General features: G+C 63.7%; 6 protein-coding genes across 6 annotated transcripts; 5 read left to right on the top strand and 1 right to left on the bottom strand.

Annotated features, from left to right (window-relative positions):
• Window positions 1–265: 265 nt before the first annotated feature.
• F751_0169 (Enolase) lies at window positions 266–3,971 on the top strand (the record flags this gene model as incomplete). Its single annotated transcript, XM_011401041.1, has 7 exons — window positions 266–511; window positions 690–806; window positions 1,611–1,712; window positions 1,834–2,094; window positions 2,404–2,712; window positions 3,043–3,754; window positions 3,931–3,971. 7 exons carry the CDS (start codon window positions 266–268, stop codon window positions 3,969–3,971), a joined length of 1,788 nt encoding a protein of 595 aa, XP_011399343.1.
• A 379-nt stretch (window positions 3,972–4,350) lies between these two features.
• Window positions 4,351–5,192, top strand: F751_0168 (Protein PhnO; the record flags this gene model as incomplete). The annotated part of the gene is made up of 4 exons (XM_011401040.1): window positions 4,351–4,443; window positions 4,537–4,632; window positions 4,757–4,809; window positions 4,961–5,192. 4 exons carry the CDS (start codon window positions 4,351–4,353, stop codon window positions 5,190–5,192), a joined length of 474 nt encoding a protein of 157 aa, XP_011399342.1.
• Window positions 5,193–5,489: 297 nt separating this feature from the next.
• F751_0167 (hypothetical protein) lies at window positions 5,490–8,491 on the top strand (the record flags this gene model as incomplete). Its single annotated transcript, XM_011401039.1, has 6 exons — window positions 5,490–5,570; window positions 5,663–6,274; window positions 7,163–7,345; window positions 7,582–7,677; window positions 7,923–8,075; window positions 8,234–8,491. 6 exons carry the CDS (start codon window positions 5,490–5,492, stop codon window positions 8,489–8,491), a joined length of 1,383 nt encoding a protein of 460 aa, XP_011399341.1.
• A 2,981-nt stretch (window positions 8,492–11,472) lies between these two features.
• On the top strand, window positions 11,473–15,553 carry F751_0166 (ABC transporter F family member 3; the record flags this gene model as incomplete). Its single annotated transcript, XM_011401038.1, has 11 exons — window positions 11,473–11,622; window positions 11,825–12,556; window positions 12,626–12,757; window positions 13,065–13,249; window positions 13,436–13,716; window positions 13,854–13,916; window positions 14,052–14,254; window positions 14,401–14,490; window positions 14,790–14,874; window positions 15,045–15,160; window positions 15,401–15,553. 11 exons carry the CDS (start codon window positions 11,473–11,475, stop codon window positions 15,551–15,553), a joined length of 2,190 nt encoding a protein of 729 aa, XP_011399340.1.
• Window positions 15,554–15,837: 284 nt separating this feature from the next.
• On the bottom strand, window positions 15,838–19,500 carry F751_0165 (Endonuclease MutS2; the record flags this gene model as incomplete). Its single annotated transcript, XM_011401037.1, has 11 exons — window positions 15,838–16,310; window positions 16,424–16,738; window positions 16,961–17,080; window positions 17,256–17,441; window positions 17,514–17,584; window positions 17,742–17,851; window positions 18,026–18,286; window positions 18,451–18,606; window positions 18,785–18,904; window positions 19,020–19,250; window positions 19,408–19,500. The coding sequence occupies 11 exons, from the start codon at window positions 19,498–19,500 to the stop codon at window positions 15,838–15,840; spliced, it is 2,136 nt and encodes a 711-aa protein (XP_011399339.1).
• A 614-nt stretch (window positions 19,501–20,114) lies between these two features.
• F751_0164 (hypothetical protein) lies at window positions 20,115–23,497 on the top strand (the record flags this gene model as incomplete). The annotated part of the gene is made up of 5 exons (XM_011401036.1): window positions 20,115–20,507; window positions 21,156–22,172; window positions 22,464–22,625; window positions 22,864–23,032; window positions 23,256–23,497. The coding sequence occupies 5 exons, from the start codon at window positions 20,115–20,117 to the stop codon at window positions 23,495–23,497; spliced, it is 1,983 nt and encodes a 660-aa protein (XP_011399338.1).
• Between the last annotated feature and the right edge of the window lie 16 nt (window positions 23,498–23,513).

Here is a 23,513-nt window from a genome sequence, read left to right as displayed (position 1 = left end):
ACAATTGCGAGGCATCACAGGTTTCCCGCTGGAGTGCACTATAATTGAGCAACTGGGCCCAAATTCGGCTACCGAAGTGGCGTGAGGAGTCCCACCTTGTTCCTCTGGGGCGTGACCATTCACGTGTGGAAACCCCGTGACGGGCCGCATCCAGTGGCCTCAGTAGCTAGGGCTTGCATGGGGTCAAAGTTATGTATATGATGATCTTCGCATAAGTCGTCACATCCACCTCTGGCCAGCGTCGGCCTCCATGGCTGTTGCCCCTATGCCGGGTCCAGAGATGGAAATGCCCGAACCCGCTTCAACCGAGCCATTCAAGTGGACTGCCGGGAAGATAGTTTTGAGCATATTCCTCTTTCTGGTTGCATCAGTGGCAGAGATCGGTGGAGGCTGGCTCTGGTGGCAGACTCTGCGGGAATCAAAGCCCTGGTGGCTCGCTGTTCTAGGTTCGGGCGTGCTCATCCTGTACGGCGTCATACCAACCTTTCAGCCCACAGACAATTTTGGAAGGGTGAGTGGGTATGTTGGGCACTCGTACTTCCCGGCTTGCTGCTGAGAAGGCCCGAGATCCAAGCGATGCTGTGCTAGCTGGGGACACGTGAACAATAATTCTTGATGGGTCCCTCAACGAGGACCTGGATCTGAACACTCGTCAAGCTGTTCCTCTTCATCAACAAACCCCCTTGCAGATCTACGCCGTGTACGGTGGATTCTTCATCATCATGTCATACTTGTGGGGCTGGGCCATCGACAAGCAGCGCCCTGACACTGGCGATTGGATCGGGACGGCGATTGCGCTCGCAGGCGTGTGCGTCGCCTTCTTCTGGCCACGATGACCCTTGGCGTCCTGCGGCTCCTGGACGCACCCATTGCCTCACCTTGACCAGACTGTGGGGACTGCCTGGCAGGCCCTCCTCGTATCACACTTGCAGTCCGCACATTGTTCATGTGTACCCTATTCTGTATGCAAGCCTTCACATCAATTACTCATACGTTCTCCACCCTCCGCCTGCCTTTGAGTTTCGATTCACATTTCTGTGGTCTAAACCTGCAGATATGCCCGGCATCTTGTCAATGGCTTTGCTCGCCCTCCCCAGTAATAATCACCTCCTCATTCTGCTCCGTACATCTTCATGCCTTTTCATGTTGTAGAAAGACTGACGCGTGGTGTTAGGCTTGCAAACCCTAGAGTTTGCCTGTAACGGGGGCTAAAGGGAGTGTGTTATGAAGTCAATCTCCCTGCTCTCCCCCCCATCTACAGACCCAAGAACTCATCTTATGCGCGGGCAATTCTTCCAATTGCACCCCAAAAGCCTCCAGTTGACGGCCGTCTGAGAAGCTCAGTGGCTCCATTGGCCACCTGCCGGCTGCACGTGTGCCACGGTGGAAGGCCGGAAAACCCTTCATCGTGTGCAAGGGCGAAGGGTGTCAACACCTCTGTCTACATGCAAGATCCGGTTAGCTGGCGAAGAACGTGTTCCATATAACATCCTTCTGCCCAATAACCATCCGAGATCATGGTGAGCTCGCCCCGCCTCCAAGGGTTGAGGGGCCTGCTGCCGTGCACTGCTTCGGCAACCTCACACAACCCTGATCCCCCTCCCTCGCAGTCGGCCGCCGCGTACATCGAGGAGCACAACATCCAGAAGGTCGTCGAGGAGGTCATCAATGCCACCATCAAGGCCAAGCCCTCCAACCCCTTCTCCTTCATGGTGCGCTGAACCTCCGGCCGGTATTGACACGACTGCGGTACTACTCCCCTGGGCGGACAAGTCCGTGCATGCAATTATCGCGTATGATTCATTCCGAGCCTCGCACATCCGCTGGGCGCAGGCTGACGAGGTGCGCAAGCAGGCCCCTGCTGCCATCACCGCCGTGCACGCCCGCCAGATTTACGATTCCCGCGGCAACCCGACCGTCGAGGCGGAGGTGACCACCAGCCTGGGAGTATTCCGCGCCGCGGTGCCCTCCGGCGCCTCCACGGGCGTGCACGAGGCCGTGGAGATGCGCGATGGCGACAAGAGCAAGTACATGGGCAAGGGCGTGCTCACGGCGGTGGCCAACGTGAATGACAAGATCGCCCCCGCCGTCATCGTGAGCCTAGGGTTTGGGGGTCTGATGATGCACGCGTGGAAGTGGTGACGTTTTCAGTGTCGCAGGACTGGGCACAAGGGTTCTCCGTTGTGAATTTATGATGCGAGACGGTGACTCAGGGGCTATCGGGTACACAGACCTGTCATGCACTCGGTGGAAACAAGTCCTGTTGCCCTGCCTCTCGTTCCTTCCTTCCCACATGCTCCCCGGCACTCATGTGTGCTCTATTCAGCCGCCTAGCATGTGCTCCACCTCCCTGCCCCACCCCTTCTCCCTCTCTGAAACCCCCCTCAACCGCCGCCGCCGCAGGGCCTGGACCCCCGCGAGCAGGAGAAGGTGGACCAGACCATGCGTGACCTGGACGGCACCCCCAACAAGGCCAACCTGGGCGCCAATGCCATCCTGGCGGTCTCCCTGGCCGTCGCGCGTGCCGGCGCCGCCGAGAAGGGTGTCCCCCTCTACAAGCACATCGCCGACCTGGCGGGAAACACCAAGCTGGTCCTTCCCGTGCCCTCCTTCAATATCATCAACGGCGGCTGCCACGCCGGCAACGCCCTGGCCTTCCAGGAGTTCATGATTATGCCCGTCGGCGCCTCCAGCTTCGCCGAGGCCATGCAGGTGGGTGCTCGTGTGCGTTGGGGTTCTTGGGGGAGAAGGGAGGTGCCAAAGGATCTATGCATTCGTGATTGCTGAGCCAAGGATCACACAGATGGGCTTGGGAATGCATGGATTGGCGTTTGGCAGCAGGTCACCGCAGCAGTCAGTCTCGTGCGCGGCGCAATCGGCAAGCGCTGCTCGTACTGGCTGGCCGAGCCCTGAGGGAGGTTTCCCCTGTGCCTCATTGTTCTATCCCATGGAGGAGCCGTGGGCATCCAGGGCACCTCCCACTTCCATCCCCACCCTCACCCCTCATCCCCTCAACCAACCCCTCCCCAGTTTGGGTCTGAGGTGTACCACCACCTGAAGTCCATCATCAAGAAGGAGTATGGCCTGGACGCAGGCAATGTGGGCGACGAGGGTGGTTTTGCCCCCCCCATCCAGTCCACCATCGCGGGGCTGGAGCTGGTGGTGAAGGCCATCGAGGCTGCGGGGCACACCGGCAAGATCAAGATCGCCATGGACGCGGCGGCCAGCGAGTTCTACGACGAGAAGAGCCAGACCTACGACCTGGCCTTCAAGTCGGAGCCCAACGACGGCTCCCAGCGCAAGAGCCAGGAGGAGATCCGCGCCTTCTACAAGGAACTGGCTACCTCCTACCCCATCATCTCCATCGAGGACCCCTTTGACCAGGACGACTGGGAGACCTACGCTGCGCTGACCGCCGACCTGGACGTCCAGATCGTGGGCGACGACCTGCTGTGCACCAACCCTGTGCGCGTGCAGAAGGCCATCGACACCAAGGCCTGCAATGCCCTCCTGCTCAAGGTCAACCAGATCGGGTCGGTGACCGAGTCCATCCAGGCCGTCAACCTGTCCAAGAGCGCTGGGTTCGGGGTCATGACCTCCCACCGCTCGGGCGAGACCGAGGACACCTTCATCGCCGACCTGGCCGTCGGGCTGGCCACCGGCCAGATCAAGACGGGCGCGCCCTGCCGGTCGGAGCGCCTGGCCAAGTACAACCAGCTGCTGCGCATCGAGGAGGAGCTGGGCGCCGACGCGGGTATGTGTGGGGCTTTGTTTGTTGGTGTTGGTGTTGGTGTTGGTGTTGTTGCCATGTTGTTTTTCTTTATCTCATTGTGTTGTTTGGAGGGGGTTTGGGTCGTGGGTGTGTGATTCGCCCCCCGCACGCCGTCGACTCGCCACCCCACTCACCGGCAATCCTCACCCCTGTCGCAGTGTACGCCGGCGAGAGCTGGAGGTTCATCGCCAACGCCTGATTGATTGGAACTCACAAAGCGGCCCACGGCTTCGAACGTCCCGTGTCAATTGCGTGGGGTGTGCCAGAGTTTCTGTGCCACCGATGCTCACCCTAGGAGGGGATGCCCTTTGACATTCATGTGTGCCTGCATGCACGTTTGTATCAGTCTCACCACACCTTGAAGGTTTTGGGGAGGGGGGGGGAAGTCGGAATGGAAACCCTAGGGCAGCATGACGCGAACAACACGTGACGCGAGAGGGGCCGAAAACATCGGTCAAATACGCAAGTATATCGAACAATTGATGTCATGCACATTTTTTGCCTGATTGCTGGATCCATCGAGGCATTTCTCCCGGACCCACTCCGCGCCGCAGTTCAGGCCCCTGCAAGAAGAGATGATGGCCACTCCTTGCCTGCCGGGCCTCGTCATTCGGCCTGCAACCGACAAGGACATCGACACCATCGCGCGATATGGGGCTGCCATCGCACAGGTAGATTGGTGACTTCCTCGGACCTGTGAGTCTGCATGGTGGTTGAGCATTGTGCACAGCTACTGAAAACTCATGAATTTCCAACCAATGCAGGAGACCGAGGACTTGACCCTTGAGACCAAGGTCATCACCGCGGGGGTTGCTGCCGCAATTGCAGACCCCAGCAAGGCACGGTATCTCATCGCTGAGGTGGGTTACAGCTCGAGGGTGTGGGGTTGGGGCGGGCAAGGATGGCCTGGGAATGACCGGCACTGCTTCTCTTCAGCCGCGTGATACAGGGGCAGCCAGATCTGTGTTCTCCAATCGAATGCAGGTGGATGGAGCCCCAGTGGGGAGCCTCATGCTGCAGAAGGAGTGGTCTGACTGGTGAGAGGCCCTGGCATGTGCTCGCATGAATGCCAGGGGTTTATGGGGAGGAGCACATTCCAACAGGGTCATATTTTTAAAGGCTCGCTGAGGATACGCCAATGGTACCAGATCGCATCCCCCACCACATCAATCTGTGTGCTGCCTGCAGGCGGAATGCAGAGTACTGGTGGATTCACAGCGTCTATGTGGTTCAGGACCACCGCGGGACCGGCACTTTCAAAGCCATGTACGAGTATGTGGAGAAGGAGGCGCGGGAGGCTGGTGCGGCAGGGCTGAAGCTGTACACCGAGACCACCAACGAGAGGGCACAGAAGGCGTACACGAAGATGGGGATGGAGAACCACGCCCTAGTTTTCGAGAACGTCTGGCTGAAGCACTGAAGTCAGGCTCCATGACCTGTGTGCAATGCGTGTCACTCCTCAGAAAGCATTCCAGAGTGAGATCATGTGCACATGGTTGCGAGCATCATCACCGTCAGCATGCGAAGCATTGAGGAATGACCAGGGACCGCGCAGCATCACGTCCACCAGACCCAGACCTCTTCTGGCAATCGAAAAAGAGTGAAAACTTCCCGAGGTATCGTGCGAGTGTGCCCTTTCCGATTCTGTGAGCAGGGATGCGGAGGACGTGATCGTCGTCCAAACCCGGGTACACACGTGTACACCCGAGTGTGTGCGATGCGGGGTTCCAAGGTGCTGGCTCGTTCTGCCGGCAAAGGCCTGCGGGCCTTCGCCTCGGGCCAGAGGGGATCGGACAAGGTGGGTGGCCGGCTCAGGGACTGGGGCCGTCTTGATTCCAGGACCCATCGGATCCCCGCGCTCAGCCATCCCCATCCCCTTCCCTGCCTCAGTCCGGGGCCAAGCCTGGCGAGGCGGTGTTTGTGTCCGCCAAGCAAGCCCGCAACCACCCCGCTGCCATCGCCAAGGCTGGTCCTCGTGCCAGCCCCCCAGTGCCGGCAGCAGGCAAGCCCGGGCCCGTGCCTGTCCCGCCTCCCGGGCCACCTCCGAGTACTGGGCCGGGAGCCGGTCCCGGTGCCGGGCCGGGTGCTGCCCCATCGACCAACTGGCTGCTGAGCAAGAGCCTCCCTGTGGACGTGCGCCTGCTGGGTCTGGGGCTGGCCGGGACGGCCGCGGCAGCATACGCGGTCTGGGACGGCGGCGACAAGGCCCCTGGGTCGAGTGCAGGGGGAAAGACAGACCCGGGATCTCTAGAGTCGGGGCCCGTTCCGCTGGCAAAGGAGCCTCATGAGCTGCAGGACCCTTATGCGGTCACGCCCCCGCCCGAGGAGGAAAGGGAGGAGCATGTGCGTGGGCCGGACGCGACGCCCAGCGGGGCCCCTGAGTCTGATGCCGAGGCGGCGGCGCATCCACGCCCCGCCGGCCAGGATGACGGCGAGGGCGACGCCGGCGAGGCGGAGGCTGTGTATGTGGACAGCAATGAGGTGCTGGCCGCACTTCAGGACGTGCTGGGCAAGGATGCCGATGCCATGATGAGGGAGACGGAGGCTGCCCTGGGGCGGGGCGGCGGCGGGGGTGCCTCATCCCCTGACAGCCCCCCGTCACCAGTGGAGGCGGAGGCGGCAGCGTCTCAGGCTGGCTCTGCTGGCGCACCTGGTGAAGCCGCCGCTCCTCAATCCCAGCAGTCTGGCGCGGCCCCCGGCAAGCCCGACGCTGAAGCAGAGGACAGGGAGGGGTCCAAGCGCCCCGCCCAGGCCGCGACGGCACCGCCCGCCTCGGCCCCCTCCGCCCCCCCCGCCCCGGCCCGCAGCAGCGTGAAGGCCTCGGGGCGGGACCGCACCGTTGCGGAGCACATGTCGGCCCTGCACGGCGCCATCTCCGACTCGGTTGCGGAGCAGGTGGCCAGCGACGTGTCCAAGGCCGGGGTCAAAGGCCCGCCCCGGCCGCGCGTGCCGCTCAAGCCCGGGCAGGCGCCCGGCGGCGGCGACCGCGGCGCGGTCGCCGCAGACGGACCGCCCACTGCCTTGCCGGCGCACGCGTCCTCCGCGTCCACGCTGGCCGGGCTGAGCGCCGGGGCCCGCGCCGCGCTGGGCCTGCGCGCCGACCTGACCCCGGCGGGGCTGCTGGACGCGGCGGCGCGGCGCGGCCGCGGCGCGGGCGACGACTGGCAGGACTTCAAACCGCGGCACCGCCAGGCGGTGGAGGATGCGGCGACGCTGGCCGCGGTGCTGGAAGGCGCGGCGCAGCACGTCCAGGGCGAGCTGGCAGAGCTGCAGGCGCGCCTGGCAGCGCAAAGGCGCGAGGCCGAGGCGGCGGCCGCCGCGGCGGAGGCCGCCGCGCGCGACGGCGCGGCGCGCGAGCGTGCGCGCCACAAGCGTGCGCTGGAGGGCCAGGCGCGCGAGCTGGCGCTGGCACATGCGCGTGCGGTGGAGACTGAGCGCCGCGCGCGGGCGCCGGAGCTGGACGCCGCGCGCCTGCGCCTGGCCGCGCTGGAGACCGCCTTCCGCCGTCGCTCCGACGAGCGGCGGTCCAGCGCCGCTGCGCACGCCATCACGCTGGGCGCGCTGGGCGTAAATGTGAGCTGCTGTTTTGCGGGGTTGGGGCAGTGAGGAGGGGGTGCGGCAGGGGGAGGGGGTGTGGGCGAGGGGGGAGGGGTGTGGCAGGGATGAGGCTTGTTGGTGTGGGCATACGCTCACCTCTGGGCGTAGCAGACGCTGCGTGAGGCGCTGCCGGTCTGCTCAGCGCAACCACCGACGCCCAGAGGCAGGTCGCGTCTGTTACCTCCACATTCTCTCTTTCCAACTCAACTCAGGCTGCTCTGGAGCAGGGCCTCCCCCTGAAGGAGCCGCTGGGCATGCTGGGGTCCGCTGCCGCCGATGACCGCCTCGTGGCTGCCACGCTGGCGGCGGTGAGTCGAAGGGGAGGGATTGAGTGGCTTTGGGCCCACCGCACGGGCATGCTTGCAGGCGCGTTTTGGCCACAACCCTGCTCGTTATGGCATGCAGTGGGCGTCGCAGAGGCTTTTGGCGACTCTTTTGGAGGCATGAACCCCGTCCTGTTGAGAGTGACTGTGTGACAGCACAAGGCGTGTATTGCTTCGCCTGGTCCCAGTCACCCGTCTCCAGTGCGCGCCATGCCCTCCCCCCTGCACAGCTGCCTGCGGATGGCGCCCCACTGCCCACGCGCACCCAGCTGGCGGAGGAGCTTGCGAAGGTGGAAAGCACCGCCAAAGAGCTGGGCTTCCTGCCCGCAGAGGGCGGGGGCCCTCTCACCCTTGCCGTGGCAAAGCTCGCAGCCAAACTCAAGGTGCGTATTCTGGGGTGGGGGGATGTGGTTTCCAAGACATCCATAGATAGAAAGGAATGATACGCAAAGGCTGGACGCTCACCTGTGCATCATCCTTTGCGTCACCATGCACCTGCTGCAGCGCCGCCCGACCCCGACCCCTTCCGCAATCTTGGCAGGTGTCGGAGCGCGGAACACCCCAGGCGGGGGCGTCCTCCTCCCCCACCCTGGACCAGGCCCTGGCGCGCGCCAGGGACGAGCTGGCCAAGGGGCGCCTCACCCACGCTGCGGCTGCCCTAGAGAGCGCCGCCGGCGGAACAGCAGCGGGGCCCCTGGTACAGGCCTGGGTGTCCGATGCGCGGCGGCGTGCCGTGGTGGAGCAGGGTGCCAGGCTCTTGGGCGCCCATGCAGCTGCGATATCCGCGTCGCTGACCTGAGGGTGACTGCTGTGTCCATGCCCACTGTCTTGCTCAGGGCAGAACAGCATGCGCCCGGCAGCGTGACCAAAGATGGTAAGCTTTGCTCCTCACAGAGGATGTCTGTTGCTGCACAATATCTTGAAACGAAGCGCCCCGCGAGAGGCTGTGGAGTTATGAGAGCAAAGGCAGGATGAGGTTCGCAGACGGATATCCAAAACGAACACCATTCTACATGACTTCTCTTCCGAAGCATATTAAGCTGGATTCCTCTTTCCTTCATGGTTCGTTCATACCATCCAGAACACATCCGATCCCATTAGACCTCGGTAATTAAGCTGGATTGGGCGGGAATAGTACTGCGGTGGGTGACCACGTGGGAAGTCCCCGTGACGAACTGTTTTTGCTAACATTCCACATTTGGTCGTTACGATGAATGATAGTGTTTCAGCAGACACGTATCTAGACATCGGACCAGCGATGGAGGGCACACCATTTTGGTCGCACTGGTAGGGGCATGGTGCGCTCTATCACGGTAGGTGCCGGAATTTCACCATGTTTGTCAGTCGCATGGCTCAGGCCGGGAACGCTGCCCACGCAGTGACTTCCACACATCGCCAGCACTGGGAATCCTCCTCCACCACCAGGCCCTGGCCCTGCCTGAGCTCAGGTTCTCCTTAGGCACATTGCCAGCACCCGACTCCGCCACATTTCCAGCTTTGATCCCCTGCTCAGTTGCAGCACACAGCTCCCTCTCCTTACCATCAGAACTCTCGGAGCCTGATGCTGGATGACCAGGAGATTCCGCTGCTGTCGTTCCTTGACCCTCCTTTCCTCGGCTTACCAGGCCTCTGGCTGCAGCCAGCGCCCTGTCTGTCCAGGCCCCAGCCGCTGCCACCGAGCCACTCACAGCCGCCTGGCCAGCTTCTCCCGCCCCAGCCACCACCTGCCTGACGTGCGACACTCTGCGGCCCACTTGGCTCCCCGTGTCATCCAGGGCGCTGCTGATGCGGTGCTTGGTGCGATGCCACACGCCCCACGTCCATTCTCGCATCGTGGGCCGACGAAGTGCCCAAACGCCAACTCCTGGTAGATTGAGGAGGAAAGGTATCCAGGGATCTACGAGCGGTAACAAAGCGACGAGCAGAGGTAGCAAAGTTCTTCCTCCACAGGGGTCCAAGAGGCACTCGCTCAGTCAGACACATTTATATCATATACCAGCTCCCAGCCCCTAGCTTCCACGTACCTGCCCTGGCCGCCTCAGACTCTGCCACATCCAGGCGGTGCATGCGGGCCCATCCAACATCCAGCCAGTCGAGGTCTATTGGCTGCATCATCACGCCGCTTCCCTACGCCAAACGCACCCAGCCGTCAGAAGGTAAACGTCAAAGGAGGTATCCTTCCCCGTGTCTCCGCGATGGGGAGAGCTGCATCCGCACCAGACTCCATCCCCTGCTCAGTTGCTCACCTGTCGCAGCAGCTCCTCACAGACATCCACACGCCGAAAGTTCAAGATTGACGCAAGGCCTGTTCTTGGTGTGCGAGCCCACAGCTCAACCCATACCATGTCTGGCTTGGTGTCTTGTCTGGGTCGGTGTCTGGAAGAGTCCGGCTCCAGGGATATGCACCCTAGCTCATCCCTTGACCCTGCACAGGTCGATGCCTCACCAAGCTCCTTATCCCCCGCCTGAAGATGAGGTTGACTAGCCTCCTCAGTCTCCGGGGCAGCGTTCGAGATGGAATATCTGCTCACTGCACCACTCTCTGCCTCTACACTGCCAGCCAAGCCACGAGTCAGCTGCTTGAGAGGCATGCTGGCTGCATTGCCCTCCCCCGTCCACGACTGCTCAGCATGTGGTGTCAGGGAGAGGAGGCGTAGTTTATGGATGCCGTCTCTCGGCAAGGAGTGTAGCAGGCTCCAGCCTCCCGCTTGCGTCTGCAGCACTCCTGCCAGGTGGCAAGTCAGGAGACCGCCCTCCTGGGCCATGGATTGCGCCCACAGATCTGGCGGGATCCTGTGCACGGAGCATTTGGAGTGAACGGAGCTTGAAGAATAAAGACGAGATAATGTACTCCCTGAGATGTGCTTCATCTCCTGCACGGTGGTTGCAGGCAACCAGGAGACAGAAGCACGCAGCACATCAATGTGCCGACCGCATGACTCACCCACGGTATCGAGCGATCAGGCGATGGAGCAGAGGGAAATGTGCGGCCTGGATCTCTACAAGTTCTCCATGGGGCGCGGTGCGCATGATGACAACGGGGATGCGAGGTGCGGTGGGACCCCAAGCCCGAGCTGGGATCTGACGAGCACTCGTGAACCTTCTCCAACCGGGGATGGACCCGCTGTGAAGCAAGAACGCTATCCCTCCTAGCACATTTGGATGTTGCAGGCGGAATTGGATTTGCAGGGTTGCCTTCGTGAGTGGATGCTCTCGTGAGCACGAGCAGACTTTTTGCACAGTCACCTGCCACCCTTCCGCACCGGCACATGCCACGAGGCTGCTCAGGCGCACAGCGGTGCGATGCTGGTCCATCCAGCTCACTGTCAGCTCCATATGAGCAGCGATTTTGCGTCTGTACGCCTCCCAATCAAGCTTGGCAGGCGCATCGGCAGGCGCAGTATTAGCCTGCATGTCGAGGGGTCTCGTCGCATCGTCGAGGGGCTCCTCGGCAGACCCAGCGGGTGAAAGCATCGTTATCGAATATATTTAAATCATGATGGTCTCGTTTGTGGGTCCGTAAGCTTGGACCGGAGTCTTAAGCGATCTGAACGTGCTTAAGCAAGCTGCGGAGCGTGCTGCGGGCTATCGTTGTCCAGCTGGGATCTCGCTCCTGAGCTGCACTCCTCGCCCTCACGACCTAAGGAGCTGGCGAGGACGATCACATTTACAATCTGTGATCGGCGTGCTCACGCGCCTCCACTAGATCGAGCCGTGGTGGTGCTTCCAGGCTGCGCATGCTGACCACTGCGTGACGGGGCCCACTGGCCAGCCAGCCTCATGTCGGAGGTTCGTGCGCTGCTGGAGCGCCTGAGCGTGGATGGAGGCGATGAGACCGTGCTGGAGTACGTTGCCAGCGTGGTCGAGGACCCCGATTTTGAGTTTGGGCACGACTGCGAGGAGGCCATGGATGCCATCGCCCCCGTGCTGGTGAGCCCCGGTAGGCGGTCCACGTCGATTTGAGATGGTGGAAGGCAACTGTAGGGGGTGGTGACGGCGATCAGATGTTACCTGTGTCGCCAGCATCTCCTCATCGAAACACGCCTTGCCAGGGGGACACCCTGCCGCGTGCAGATGCGGCTGCATGTCCAATGACCATGCCTCAACCCATCATCCTTCCCTTCTTTCCAAGGTGGATTCCGGCTGCCTGCCCGACGATGCGGCCGTGCTGCAGCTGTGCCGCTCCCTGCGCAGCCTGCTGGGGCGAGAGGAGGCCAACGGCACGAGTAACGGTGCCGCCGGCCCCGGCCCCCACACGCGCTCCGACTTCCATGCGCTGGAGCGCGGCCCTGTGCTGATGGGGGAGCTGGGCGACGCCGCGCCGCACCCCTCCGACCTGCTGTCTGGCCGCGCCCTGATCCAGGGGCGGTACCAGGAGGGGGAGGAGGAGGAGTTCACGGTGATGCGGCCCAAGGACGTGCTGAAGCTGCGCAAGCAGAATGAGCGCGCGGAGAAGGTGCAGCGCGCGGCCTTCGCGGTGCACCAGGCCCAGGCCCTGGCGGCCATGAAGGGCAAGCGCGTGACGGTGCTGCGCAACGCGGGCGGCACCGCCGTCCGCGACATCCACCTGGAGCGCTTCTCCGTGTCCAACGGCGGCGCGGACCTGATCGACGACGCCACGATCACCCTGGCCCATGCGCACAAGTACGGGCTGGTGGGGCGCAACGGCACGGGGAAGACCACCTTCCTGCGCGCGCTGGCGGAGGGCGAGATCAAGGGCGTCCCCGCCAACTGCCAGGTGTTGCACGTGGAGCAGGAGGTGATGGGGGACGAGGTGTCCGCCCTAGACGCCGTGCTGTCCACCGACCTGGAGCGCGCCGAGCTGCTGGCCGAGGAGCAGGTGCTGCTGCAGGCGCTGGAGGAGGTGGGCGGCGCGGCCGACGCGGGGGAGGGCGAGGGCGCCGCGCCCGCGCGCGACGCCACGCCGGAGGAGGAGGGGCGGGTGGCCGAGCTGGCGGGGCGCCTGGAGGCTGTCAGCAAGCGCCTGCTGGAGATCGATGCTTATGGCGCCGAGAGTCGGGCGGCCAGCATCCTGTCCGGCCTGTCCTTCACCAAGGAGATGATGGTGAGTGTCGCGTGTTGCGGGGGAGGGGGGGGTATGTCGACCTTGGGGCTGGTGGACAGGGGGAGTTGGGGTACCCAGTGAGTTCAGGGACATGGGGTGAGGCAGGGAGATGGAGGGGCGCACCCATCTGAGGGATCAGGGAACGCCATCCACTCGAGGCCTGAGTTCCGTGCCAGGGCTGCTGTTGGAGGAGTGTGGGGACGAGAGTGCCACACACCCTGCATGGCAAATGTCTCAAGTGCATCCTTGAAGAGCTCAACTTGTCAAGCCGCACCTCATCAACCAAGCACCCTCGCTCACACCCCAGGACCGGCCCACGCAAGAGTTCTCCGGCGGCTGGCGAATGCGTGTGGCCCTGGCGCGTGCGCTCTTCGTGGAGCCCGACCTCCTGCTCCTTGACGAGCCCACCAACCACCTGGACCTGCACGCCGTGCTGTGGCTGCAGGACTACCTCATCAGGCAAGCACATTTGGGAGGGGGAGGGGTGGGTGGGTGGGTGATTCACGAAGGATTTCCTCATCTACGAGCTGGCAGCCCACCTGCCCTACACTTCCTCCCCTTGATCATCCTTTGTCTATCCAGCAGAGTCACCGACTTGCAGAACTGACAGGCCTGCCCTCCCACCCACATCGGCCCAAGCGTGAGAGACCGCACCTCCTTCCTCCCTCACATACCCAGGTGGGGCAAGACGGTGATCATCGTCTCCCACGCCCGCGAGTTCCTGAACGCCGTCTGCACCGACATCGTGCACCTGCACGCACGCACCCTGACCCAGTACAAGGGCGACTACGACATCTTCGCCCGCACCTTCAAGGACCGGGTGAAGACGAGCCAGGCGGCGGCCGCCGCGCAGGAGGAGAAGCGCGCGCACATGCTGGAGTTCATCAACAAGTTCCGGTACAACGCCAACCGCGCGGCGCTGGTGCAGAGCCGGATCAAGGCCCTGGAGAGGATGACCGGTGGGATGGTGGGAGGTTGGGGTTCAGGGGTGGGTGAGGGTGCTGCCCTGTGGGCTGGCGGCGTCGCCTGCATGCTCAGCCATGGCGACTCGCATGCATAGAGTCGAGCATGTCGCCACACTCCCACCGTTGTGCAGAGGTGGAGGTCATCGAGGAGGATCCCTCCTACGTCTTCAACTTCCCCACGCCCACCGACCTCGGTATGTGGGCTTTGGCGGCTGGTGTATGTGCCACTATTTGGCAATTGGAGTCCATCGATAGGGCTGAGCATGTTCCTGTTCCGCGCTCGGCTACAAGGGCCCCTCACACTCACCCACAACCCTCGTACCCCACAGTGTCCCCTCCCGTGCTGGGCTTCACGGATGTGGACTTTGCCTACCCCGGCGGTCCCCGGCTGTTCAGGGACATCAACTTTGGGATCGGACTGGAGAGCCGCTTCGCCATCGTGGGCCCCAACGGCATCGGAAAGTCCACCATGCTGGGGCTCATCAGCGGCACGCTGGAGCCCACCAAGGGCTTCATCCACAGAAACTCAAAGGTGCCTGCTGGATGCTGGTTGCCCAAGGGCCAGAGGTGGTGCTGTGGCAGGGCTGATCCATTTGCTGACCGAGAAATTATCCAGCATGCTGCGACCAATGTGCCTCTGGCAAATCAACATCCCCACCCGCCACCTCCTGCCTGCAGCTACGCCTCGGCATCTTCTCCCAGCATCATGTGGATGGCCTGGACTTGGCACTCACGCCCCTGCAGTACCTCGCAAAGTGCTACCCAGGGGTGGGTGTGTGGGCTGCTGTGTGGCTTTCGGATGGAGAAGCCCGGGGGATGAGAACAAGCAGCATCACACTGTGTATGCACAGCCAATGTGGTAGTAATCTTCACTCAGCGCTGTAGCATGAGAGCTCGGGCACCAAGTCGGCGCACTGTTGGAGGCCTGTGCATTGGCTTTGGACCTCCCTGCCACTCTGAACTATTGCCTTTGCCCCCTCAAACCAAGGATCTTCGATCTGTAATGCATGCGTCCCAATGTTCCGCTTCCCAACCCCGCACTCCCCCGATTCTGCCACTCATTGCAGCACAAGGAGCAGGAGTACCGCAGTCACCTGGCGTCCTTTGGCATGACCGCTGAGCTGGCCAAGCAGACCATGTACACGCTCTCAGGTGCCCAAACGGGGAGGAGGAAGAGGCGGGGGGTTGAGAGGGTTGGCGTCGGAAGACTGCTCTTTGCCGGAGGGTGGCGTCCTGCACAAGAGGTTTTGCTGTTGCACAGGCTCTCACCCGCTCCTTTCGGGCAGCCAATCACAGCAAAGTCACATGTCGGCAATCTGCAGGTGGCCAGAAGTCTCGGGTGTCATTCGCCAAGCTGACCTGGACAAAGCCCCACATGTTGCTGCTGGATGAGCCTTCCAATCACTTGGATCTGGATGCTGTGGAGGCGCTGGTTCAGGTGCGGCCGGATGGATTTAGACTGTCTAGGGGATGGAGGGGAGGCTTGTCCTGCCCTGGGAACCTCATGACGGGGACTTGGGCAAGGCTAATGGGCTCGGGGATCCATGTGCCCTGCACTGTTGTTGGGATTCATCTGCACAGCCCTTCCGGGATGGTAGTATGGGGATATTTATCCGCTCATATCTCCCTCTGGCCACTCACCCAAAGTTACCATCTCCTCATAATCCTCCTCACACAGGGTCTCGCGGCGTTCAAGGGCGCGGTGCTGATGGTGTCTCACGACCAACATCTCATCGAGAGCACCGTGGACGAGCTGTGGGCTGTGGAGGACAACACCATCAACGTCTTCCACGGCACCTTTGAGGACTACAAGAAGCGCTTGAAGTCATGATGTTCCTGTTTCTGTGGTTGCCACCCTCATGCTACCTCCTCTTTGCCAGCTGCTATGCATTCCAGCAGCGCAGCGGGGCAATGAACGCCGAGGAGGGGGGCCCAAAAACCTCTCAGAGGACGCAGTCCCCGCACTTGCAGTGCAAACACAGTCGGGTTACCATCGGGAAAGAGTGGCACAGTGTTGTATCCAAGAGCATCGCAAAGGAGCCTCGTGCCAGAGGCAAGCTCCCCAGGATCCAACAAACTCGCGCCAGCCCCATGTACCACGCGCCCCTCCGCGATTCAGTCCACAAAGTCTAGCTCGTCCATGCGCGCCTCCACCCTGCCCAGGCGGGTGTGCAGCTTGACTTTCTTCCTGGCGGCATCCACCGCCAGGACTCTGGCCACGATGCCCAGCCTGGCCACACGCACCTCCTCCCCCACCGCCGGTCGCCAGGCCGCCCGGCGCTCGGCGCGCGACGCCCGCTCCTGTGCGATGGCGGCTGCCTCCCGCAGCGCGGCCTCCTTCCGCCCGCGCTCCGCTTTCGCGGCCTGCTGGTCCTTCTGCACGAGCGCCAGCTCCGCCAGCGCCCGGTCGATAACTCCCGCCCTGGAGGTCTGGGCCTGGCGAGCGGCGGCCGTCTCGCGTGCGACCGTACTGGCCCGGCACGCCGCGGACCTGCGGCGCAGGTCCGCCGCCGCCCTTTCCTCCTCGCCGGCCCTGGCCCGCGCGGTTTCCACCTCCCGCCGCAGCCGCTCCATTTCGGCCACCATGCCTGTGAGATGAGGAAGTAATGAAGCCCCCTGAGGCTCAGCGGCCGCGTCAGGACCGCTGCACACCACGTCACATTCCCCACCATTCTCCTCATCGCCACCCCACGACACGCACCCTCGGCCGTGAGGCTGGCCTTCCCCAGGGTCGCGCGCGCGCCGCCCACGACGGCGTCCGGCAGGCAGCTGCGCTCGGCGATGGCCAGGGCGTGGCTGCGCCCGGGGATGCCCCAGGCCAGCTGGTACCGGGGTCGCAGGGTGGAGGCGTCGATCTCCACGCTGGCGTTCTCGAACACCGGGTCCTCGTACTTGAGCCCCGTCAGCGACTGGTGGTGGGTCGTGGCGAGGACAAGGGCCGCGCCGCCCTTCCCACCGCGCGCCAGCGTCTGCAGCACAGCCGCGCCCAGCGCCGAGCCCTCCGTGGGATCCGTGCCTGTTGGAGGGTTTGGTGGGGGGCCAACCGGGAGCGAAGGAGGAGGTTGACGGGATGGAAGGCCTCGAGTGTGAAGGAGCATCGCACTGCAGTAGCCTCGTATGCATGGTATGGATTGCCCTACAATACTTCTCATACCCTGCTTCTGTACCACCAGGACACCATGAACGACAAGGCATCCCTCTCACTCCACGCCCCGGGTTACCGACGCCGCCAGCTCACCCGTGCCAACCTCGTCCAGAAGGACGAGCTCCCGTCCCGTGCACGCTTTCCTAACAGCCTGGATGCGAGCCAGGTGCCCTGAAAAAGTTGACAGGCTGGCACCGAGGGACTGGTTGTCACCTGCGGGATGGTATGTGTGAGGAGGCTCAGCAGGAGGAGTGGCCTGTGAAGCATGCATGCCCCCAGCCCACATGAAACCCCACCGCCTACAGCCCATGAGCGCAAGCCTCTCCACCCATGCCAGTGTCCCATCATCCTGTCCATGCAATCCAAGGTCCCCTCCCCCAACTCCCACCAATGTCGGCCAGGACGGCGGAATAGGCAGGGATGCGGGCGGGGACGGAGGTGGACACTGGGATGCCTGCCAGGCAGGAGAGCACGGACAGTCCCGCAGCCGTGAGCGCCGCGGTCTTGCCACCCGTGTTGGGGCCGGTGATCACCACCGCCCGCACCCCCTTTGGCAGGAGCACATCGATCGGAACTGGGGCAGGAGGGATGGGGAGTGCTGGAGGCGAGAGGTTACTCTCAACGCCCTGCGACCCTCTCCGGGGACCAGCGAGCCTTCGCCGCGACTTGGCGGCCTGCGCCTTGCCCCTGAGGTGTGCTGCCACCAGCAACGGGTGCCTGGATGTGAGGTTGGATTATGGCGATCAATGCATTGGGCATGGGACGCCTGGATGCAGAGCCATGCCTGCATTTGCAACCACCAGTATGCTGACCAGAGGAACATCAGGCCCACCAGCCGTCCACCGTGATCAATGGCAAGTTTGCACGCTCACACCTGAGTCTCCTCAGCTCCAAGGCGGTGGCGAGGCCGACCAAGCCCGGTACATGGCCATCAATCCACCAACCAAAGCGCTCCTTTGCCACAGCTGTGTCCAGCTCCACAAGCTGGGAGGGGGCGGGGAGGGGGACAGGGCGGTGCTGGACGGGGTGTGTGCGCCGCAGGCCCTGATGCCAGGAGGCGACATGGACAGTCCATGATGCTGGAGGAAGCTTTAGATGCAGGAGACAGTGGCATTTTTATGAGTGTTGCACAGTGGAGCACAAGCCCAGCGGCCCCACCTGGTGCAGGAGGCCGGCGAGTGGCGTGTGGCAGGCCTGGGCGCCCTCGCTCAGGCGCCACAGCACGGCGTTCTCGGCGGTGTTGAGCTCGCCCAGGGCCGCAGCCAGGGCGTTGTTGAGGCGCAGGGCGACGGGCGGTTCGTGGTATTGCAGGCCACCCCCCGAGGCCCCGCCCAGCAGGATGGAGCCACTGGGGATGGGATCGGCAGGGTTGAGCGCGAGGCAGAAGCGCCCGTTCCACTCGCTCACCTCCCCAGAGGACTGTGTGCACAAAGGGATGAGGCAGGAGTCTGTTCAAACTGGAAGGGACCCCGTCGTGGCAATCTTCCGATAGGGGCCCACGACTGCAGTTTGCCTTCCAACTCCTCAGCTGCAGGAGATGTCTCACTCACATTGTACGCCCAACTCACAGCCCATTGTCTTACCGCAAGGGCTCGCTGCGCCCTGAGCCGCAGGCTGGCGACGGTTTGCCGGCACCGAGCCACGTCGGGGCTGGCTTGCGCGCGGATGCTGGCGTCCTCGTCCAGGCAGCGGAGCACCTCCTTCCGGAAGGAAAGAACATCGGGACCCACCTCCAGCAACTACTCGTGCATGGGGGTGGGCGGGTGCCGTGAGTCTCAGTGGGCTTGGGGCCCGTATGAGCGCTGACTGGCAAGGGAATGCCACCTGAAAGGGCCACTGGAGTGCGTCCACACTGCCATTGACACCCCATTGCGGCGGCGTCACAATCCAGGGCTGGTCCATCCCATTCTTACTCACGTCTTGAAAAGGCGCCAGCGGCATGACCTCCCTGGCCGCCTTTTGGCCGTCCAATTTCTCCAGCAGGGAGGAGACCCTCCTGCAGGTGGAGGCTGCTACCTCTACCACAGACAGGATTGCCTGGAGGGAGGAACGGATGGCGACGGGGTCTAGAACACACGAGAATGGGACGTCCTCCAGATGAGATCCAGACAAGGTCCACCATCACAGAGCCACATCCTCTCAGTCAGCTCACCAAAAGATCCCTGGTCCGCAGCTGCCCGCCCTGGTCTGCACGCTGCAGGGCCCGGGCCGCATCCACGGACCGCATGCTCCCCAGCTCAATCTGGGCACCGTGGGACTGCTCGGCCGCCGTCAGCGCGGCGGTGAGGGTCAGGAGGCCCTGCGAGGCCTCCGCGTCTCCCAGGGTTGGGAGCAGGCGCCGGCACGCCTGCATCCCCAGCTCAGTCTGAGCATGCTCTGAGACCTGTTTTGCATTTGTGAAGGCGGGAGCTGGAATCATCTCTGCCTGTTATAATGCTGATGGACCAGCACCGGATGAGACAGAAATTTACCCTTGCATGAGGATATATGTCAGACCTATCCAGATGTCAAGATGTAGGAAGAAAGGCAGGTACACCCACCTCGTTGCAGAGCTCATGCCAGCCCAGCTGAGCCAGGGTGGCCCTCCAGCCTGCTGCGTCCATGCCCAGCGGCACATGGCTCGACTCCTGCATCTGCGCTTTGCATCTCGATTCTACTCTCCTCAGCTTTGAGCTTGGATGAAACCTGTTCTTCAGTCTTGTGGTAGAAGGTGGGGCATGCGCATTGGTTCGGTAGTGGCCAGTCGGGCTTTGCCAGACCTGCAGGGACGCCAGTCGGGGAAGCAGCCAACAAGGGGCATGTCGCGAGCATGCCGAGGCATACTCGCACGTACTATACATTTATCTATCCAGATGCGCGAAGAGGTTGCATGGCAGCATCTCATGACCGCATGTGATGGGAGCAGGTGCTCAGATCACAACAAAGTCGCGCGCGCCCCCGCATGTGTCCGACGACATTGGATTCAGCCAACTTAAAGATCCTTCCCTTTGGACTTGTGTCCTTGTATTCACACCCTGTGCATCTGCAGAAACTGACATTCGACCTAGCCATCGCGCCATTCGCGAGTATGAGCACCCTGTGACCGGGCCCAAGAACTTAGGAGGTGTCCTCCCCCTGAGCGACCTGTCAGACGACGCCCCCCTTGCGGCATCTGGATCAGAAACTCCCCAAAACTCGCATCCATTATAGATGCAATCATTGTTCGCGTAGTCAGCGCCAGCCCGAGCTCCCAGGCCCACAGCGCGCCATGGCCAGCGACTGGGCGGGCTTGCCCCGGCACCTCCTCATCACTATCTTCCAGATGGTGCTCGACGTGCACTATGACCTAATCCCCTTGGCACAGCACTGGTACGCGCTGGCATCCGTGTGCCGTCACTGGCACGAGACAGTGAGCGCCACCCCCCTCATGGTGGAGCTACAGACTCCCGAGGACCTGGGGGCCCCCGTCCTGCGCTGGCTCTCCCAGCGGTGCATGGAGAGCCTGTCCATGCGCCCGGCCGTGGACAGGAAGAGGAGGGACGAGCTCCTCCTGCAGTACCCCGAGTTCATCCGGCGGTCCGGGCAGGACCTGCAGGTCCTCTGGAACGCAGACCTGAGCACCTCCCTCCCCCTCCTGCCCCACTTTCAGAACCTGAACAAGGTGAGAGGGGGTGGGGTTGCTGATGGGGAATTGGACGCAGGGAGTGGAATCCTGTCGCGCTGCACGGGCGGACATCTGATGCTAGATGCCTCATCGAGTGTCGATTGGGCCTGCTGGCTTTCCCAGAGAGGGACTGCATGCGGTCTCCTGACCCTGTTTGCCTCATCATCACTCCACACTCCCCGCCCGCGTCACCTGCGCATTTGGTCTCCGGTGTAGCTGGCCCTGTACTCCCCCAACCTGAAACGGTGCTGGGGCGGGGTCCTGTCTGCCAAGCGTCTGGAGAACTTGCACGCGCTGCCCAAGCTGCATGTGCTGCAGATCAGGGGTGAGAAGGGGCAAGGGGGGCGGGCGAGGGCAGGTGTGTTGGCACGCAGGAGTGTCCTGCTTGTAGGTTGCTGGTAGCTTGCTACAGGAAAGCATTTGCCAGACCATCGAGCGTCCATGCAGAGCACTGATATGTTCCTCCCTTAACGCAAGGTCCCTTGAGAGGACGAACGCCCCTTACCCCCCACGCTCAACACCCACCCACCCACCCACCCCCCATGCACACACATATCACAGGGGAGTTCAAATCTATTGACCTCGCCTCCCTCCCCCCCCTGCGTGGGCTGCCTGACCATCAGCTGCTACACGGCATGGACGCAGGTGGAGGTGGCGCTCCCCCCCCCCGCCCCCGGCTCGCGCCTGCGCCACCTGGCGGTCAAGTCGGCGCAGGTGCTGGTTGACTGGCCCGCGCTGTGCGCCTCCGGCTGCGAGCAGGTGGAGCTGACGGCGGAGAACCTGACGCTGAGCCTGGTGCCCCTGGCCGGCCAGCCCGGCGCGGAGGTGCGCGAGGACGCGGCCCGGTCGGCGCGGCAGGAGGCCCGCATCCCCATCCCCGGCAGGTTCCCGGGCCCCGAGCCGGCCTACGGCGCGCTGACGGAGGAGCTGACACGTGGGTCGGTGCGCGGCGCGACGCTGGCCTTCTACACGCTGTCGGTGGCGGCCCCCACATGGCGCAACGTGCGCCTGATGGAGGACCCGGACGCGCTGCTGTCCGCGCTGCGCTCGCAGCTGCTGGGCGCGGCCTGGGACGTGAGCCCCACGCTGGAGTGCCACCCCGACTTCGTGGGCGACGCCGAGTCGCCGGACCCGTGCCATGTGCTGGAGCTGACGCGGGAGGACGACGCCGGCGGCGCGCGCTCCTTCCACTTCACCACCCCCGCCACGCCCGACGAGCGCGCGCTGGTGCTGGCTGGCCCCGTCTGGCGCCTGGCCTGGTGCGGCGACCCCGCCAGCGACGCCATCCTGGCCGACCCGCGCTTCCTGGCCGCCAGCGGGCCCACGCTGGAGGAGCTGACCAACGTGGAGCTGCGCCCGGGGCTGAGCCTGGAGCCCTTCCTGGCGCTGCACACGCTGGTCGCGCGCGTGCGCGGCCCCGACCTGGCGCGCCTGGCGCTGCCGCGCAGCCTGCGCACGCTCACGCTCGTGGCGTGGGCCGACGACGACGAGGAGGCGGTGGACTTTGATGCGCGGGAGCTCGCGCCCCGCCTGCCGGAGTTGGCCGACCTGGGCCTGGTGGGCTGGCGGGCGCACGACCTGGCCGCGCTGGGGCCGGGCGTGCGACGCATCCGCGTGTCCGACCCCGACACGCGCGGCGACGGCCTCGAGCGCGTGCCCACCGTGTACCCCATCGGCGCGCGCGGCCGCTTCCGCTTCCCCGCCTGCTTTGCTGCCGACGGCGGGGCGGCGGCGGGGGCCGCCGGGACGGGCGGCCCCGCGGGGGGCCGCGGCGGGGCTGTCCTCCCGGCCTCGACGCCGGCGTCCCCGGCCTCGCCTGCCGCCAGCTCCTCCTCCTCCTCCTGGACGGAGGCGTCCTCGGAGGGCGACGCGGAGGGTGATCACTCACAGCGCCGCGGCGCCGCGGCGCCGCCGCTGCACCCCATGTGGCTGGGGCGCGCGCTGTCGCGCCAGGACGAGGAGCTGCTGGACGCGATGGAGGAGGAGGAGGACCAGCTGTACAACGGCAGCTGGCCGCTGGACCCGCCGGAGCACGCCTTCTACCGCGGCGACGAGTGCGAGGCCGACTGCGGCGACCCGCAATGCATGGTGCACAGCAAGCTGCGCATGATCCAGGTGGGCCTTCCTACTTTTTGTGGTACATTAAGTTGTGTGTGTGAAGGGGGGGGAGAGTATCTCGGTGTGCGCTTATGGACGCGGGGCACCGCATACCACGACGCCTGCTGCTCTCGTCATGAGGATTCCGCTGGAGTGGCACCCTTCTCAACGCCGGCACATCCTCCCCAAACGACCTCTGTCCCCTCAAGCCCACCCATTCACCCCACCACCCACCCATTCACCCATTCATGCATAGATATCTGTGACCGGGCAGGACCTGGAGGTGGAGGTGGTGAAGCTGGACGACCTGGTGGACGCGGGTTTCCAGTGCATCTCCATTAACCTGCCGGACGCGGAGGGGCTGCCGTGCCTGCTCCTCATTTCCATCTCGTGGGAGAGGTTTCTGGACAAGCTCAATGCGTCGGGTGTGTAAGAAGGGAGGGGGAAGTTGGGGATGTGGGAACAAGGCACACAGGGGAGCCGGGCAGGGTGCTTTGCCCGCGCCCCTGGGGCTTGGAGAAAACCACCTCCATGTCAAACACCTCTTCCGCCAGTTGAAGTGCGCCATCCCCATCAAAGACGTTCTCCACAGACACACCACCCTCTTCTTACACCGCCCCTCCCTCCACGCATCATCCTGCCTCGCAGCGGTGGAGGTGATCGAGGTGAACTCCTACTCCTCCTCAGTGCATGTGGTGGAGCAGCTGCCGGGGGCGGCGATCAACGCCTACGCCAGCTCCTGCGCATTTGTCAACGCGCTGGCCCTGGTGGAGGGCCGCGCCGGCGACGTCTGGGACATCAAGAGCTGGATGGGCGGGGACAGCGAGCGCGGCATCGTGCCCAACGCACGCGGGTACGCCCTGCTGCGCAGGACGTCGAGGTCGCGGTGACTGGCGTGCAGGGGCT

The sequence above is a fragment of the Auxenochlorella protothecoides genome (genome assembly GCF_000733215.1).
Source record: "Auxenochlorella protothecoides strain 0710 contig706, whole genome shotgun sequence".
Lineage (NCBI taxonomy): Eukaryota > Viridiplantae > Chlorophyta > Trebouxiophyceae > Chlorellales > Chlorellaceae > Auxenochlorella > Auxenochlorella protothecoides.
Note: the sequence above shows the minus strand (reverse complement) of the source record. Positions and strands in the feature narration are given on the sequence as shown.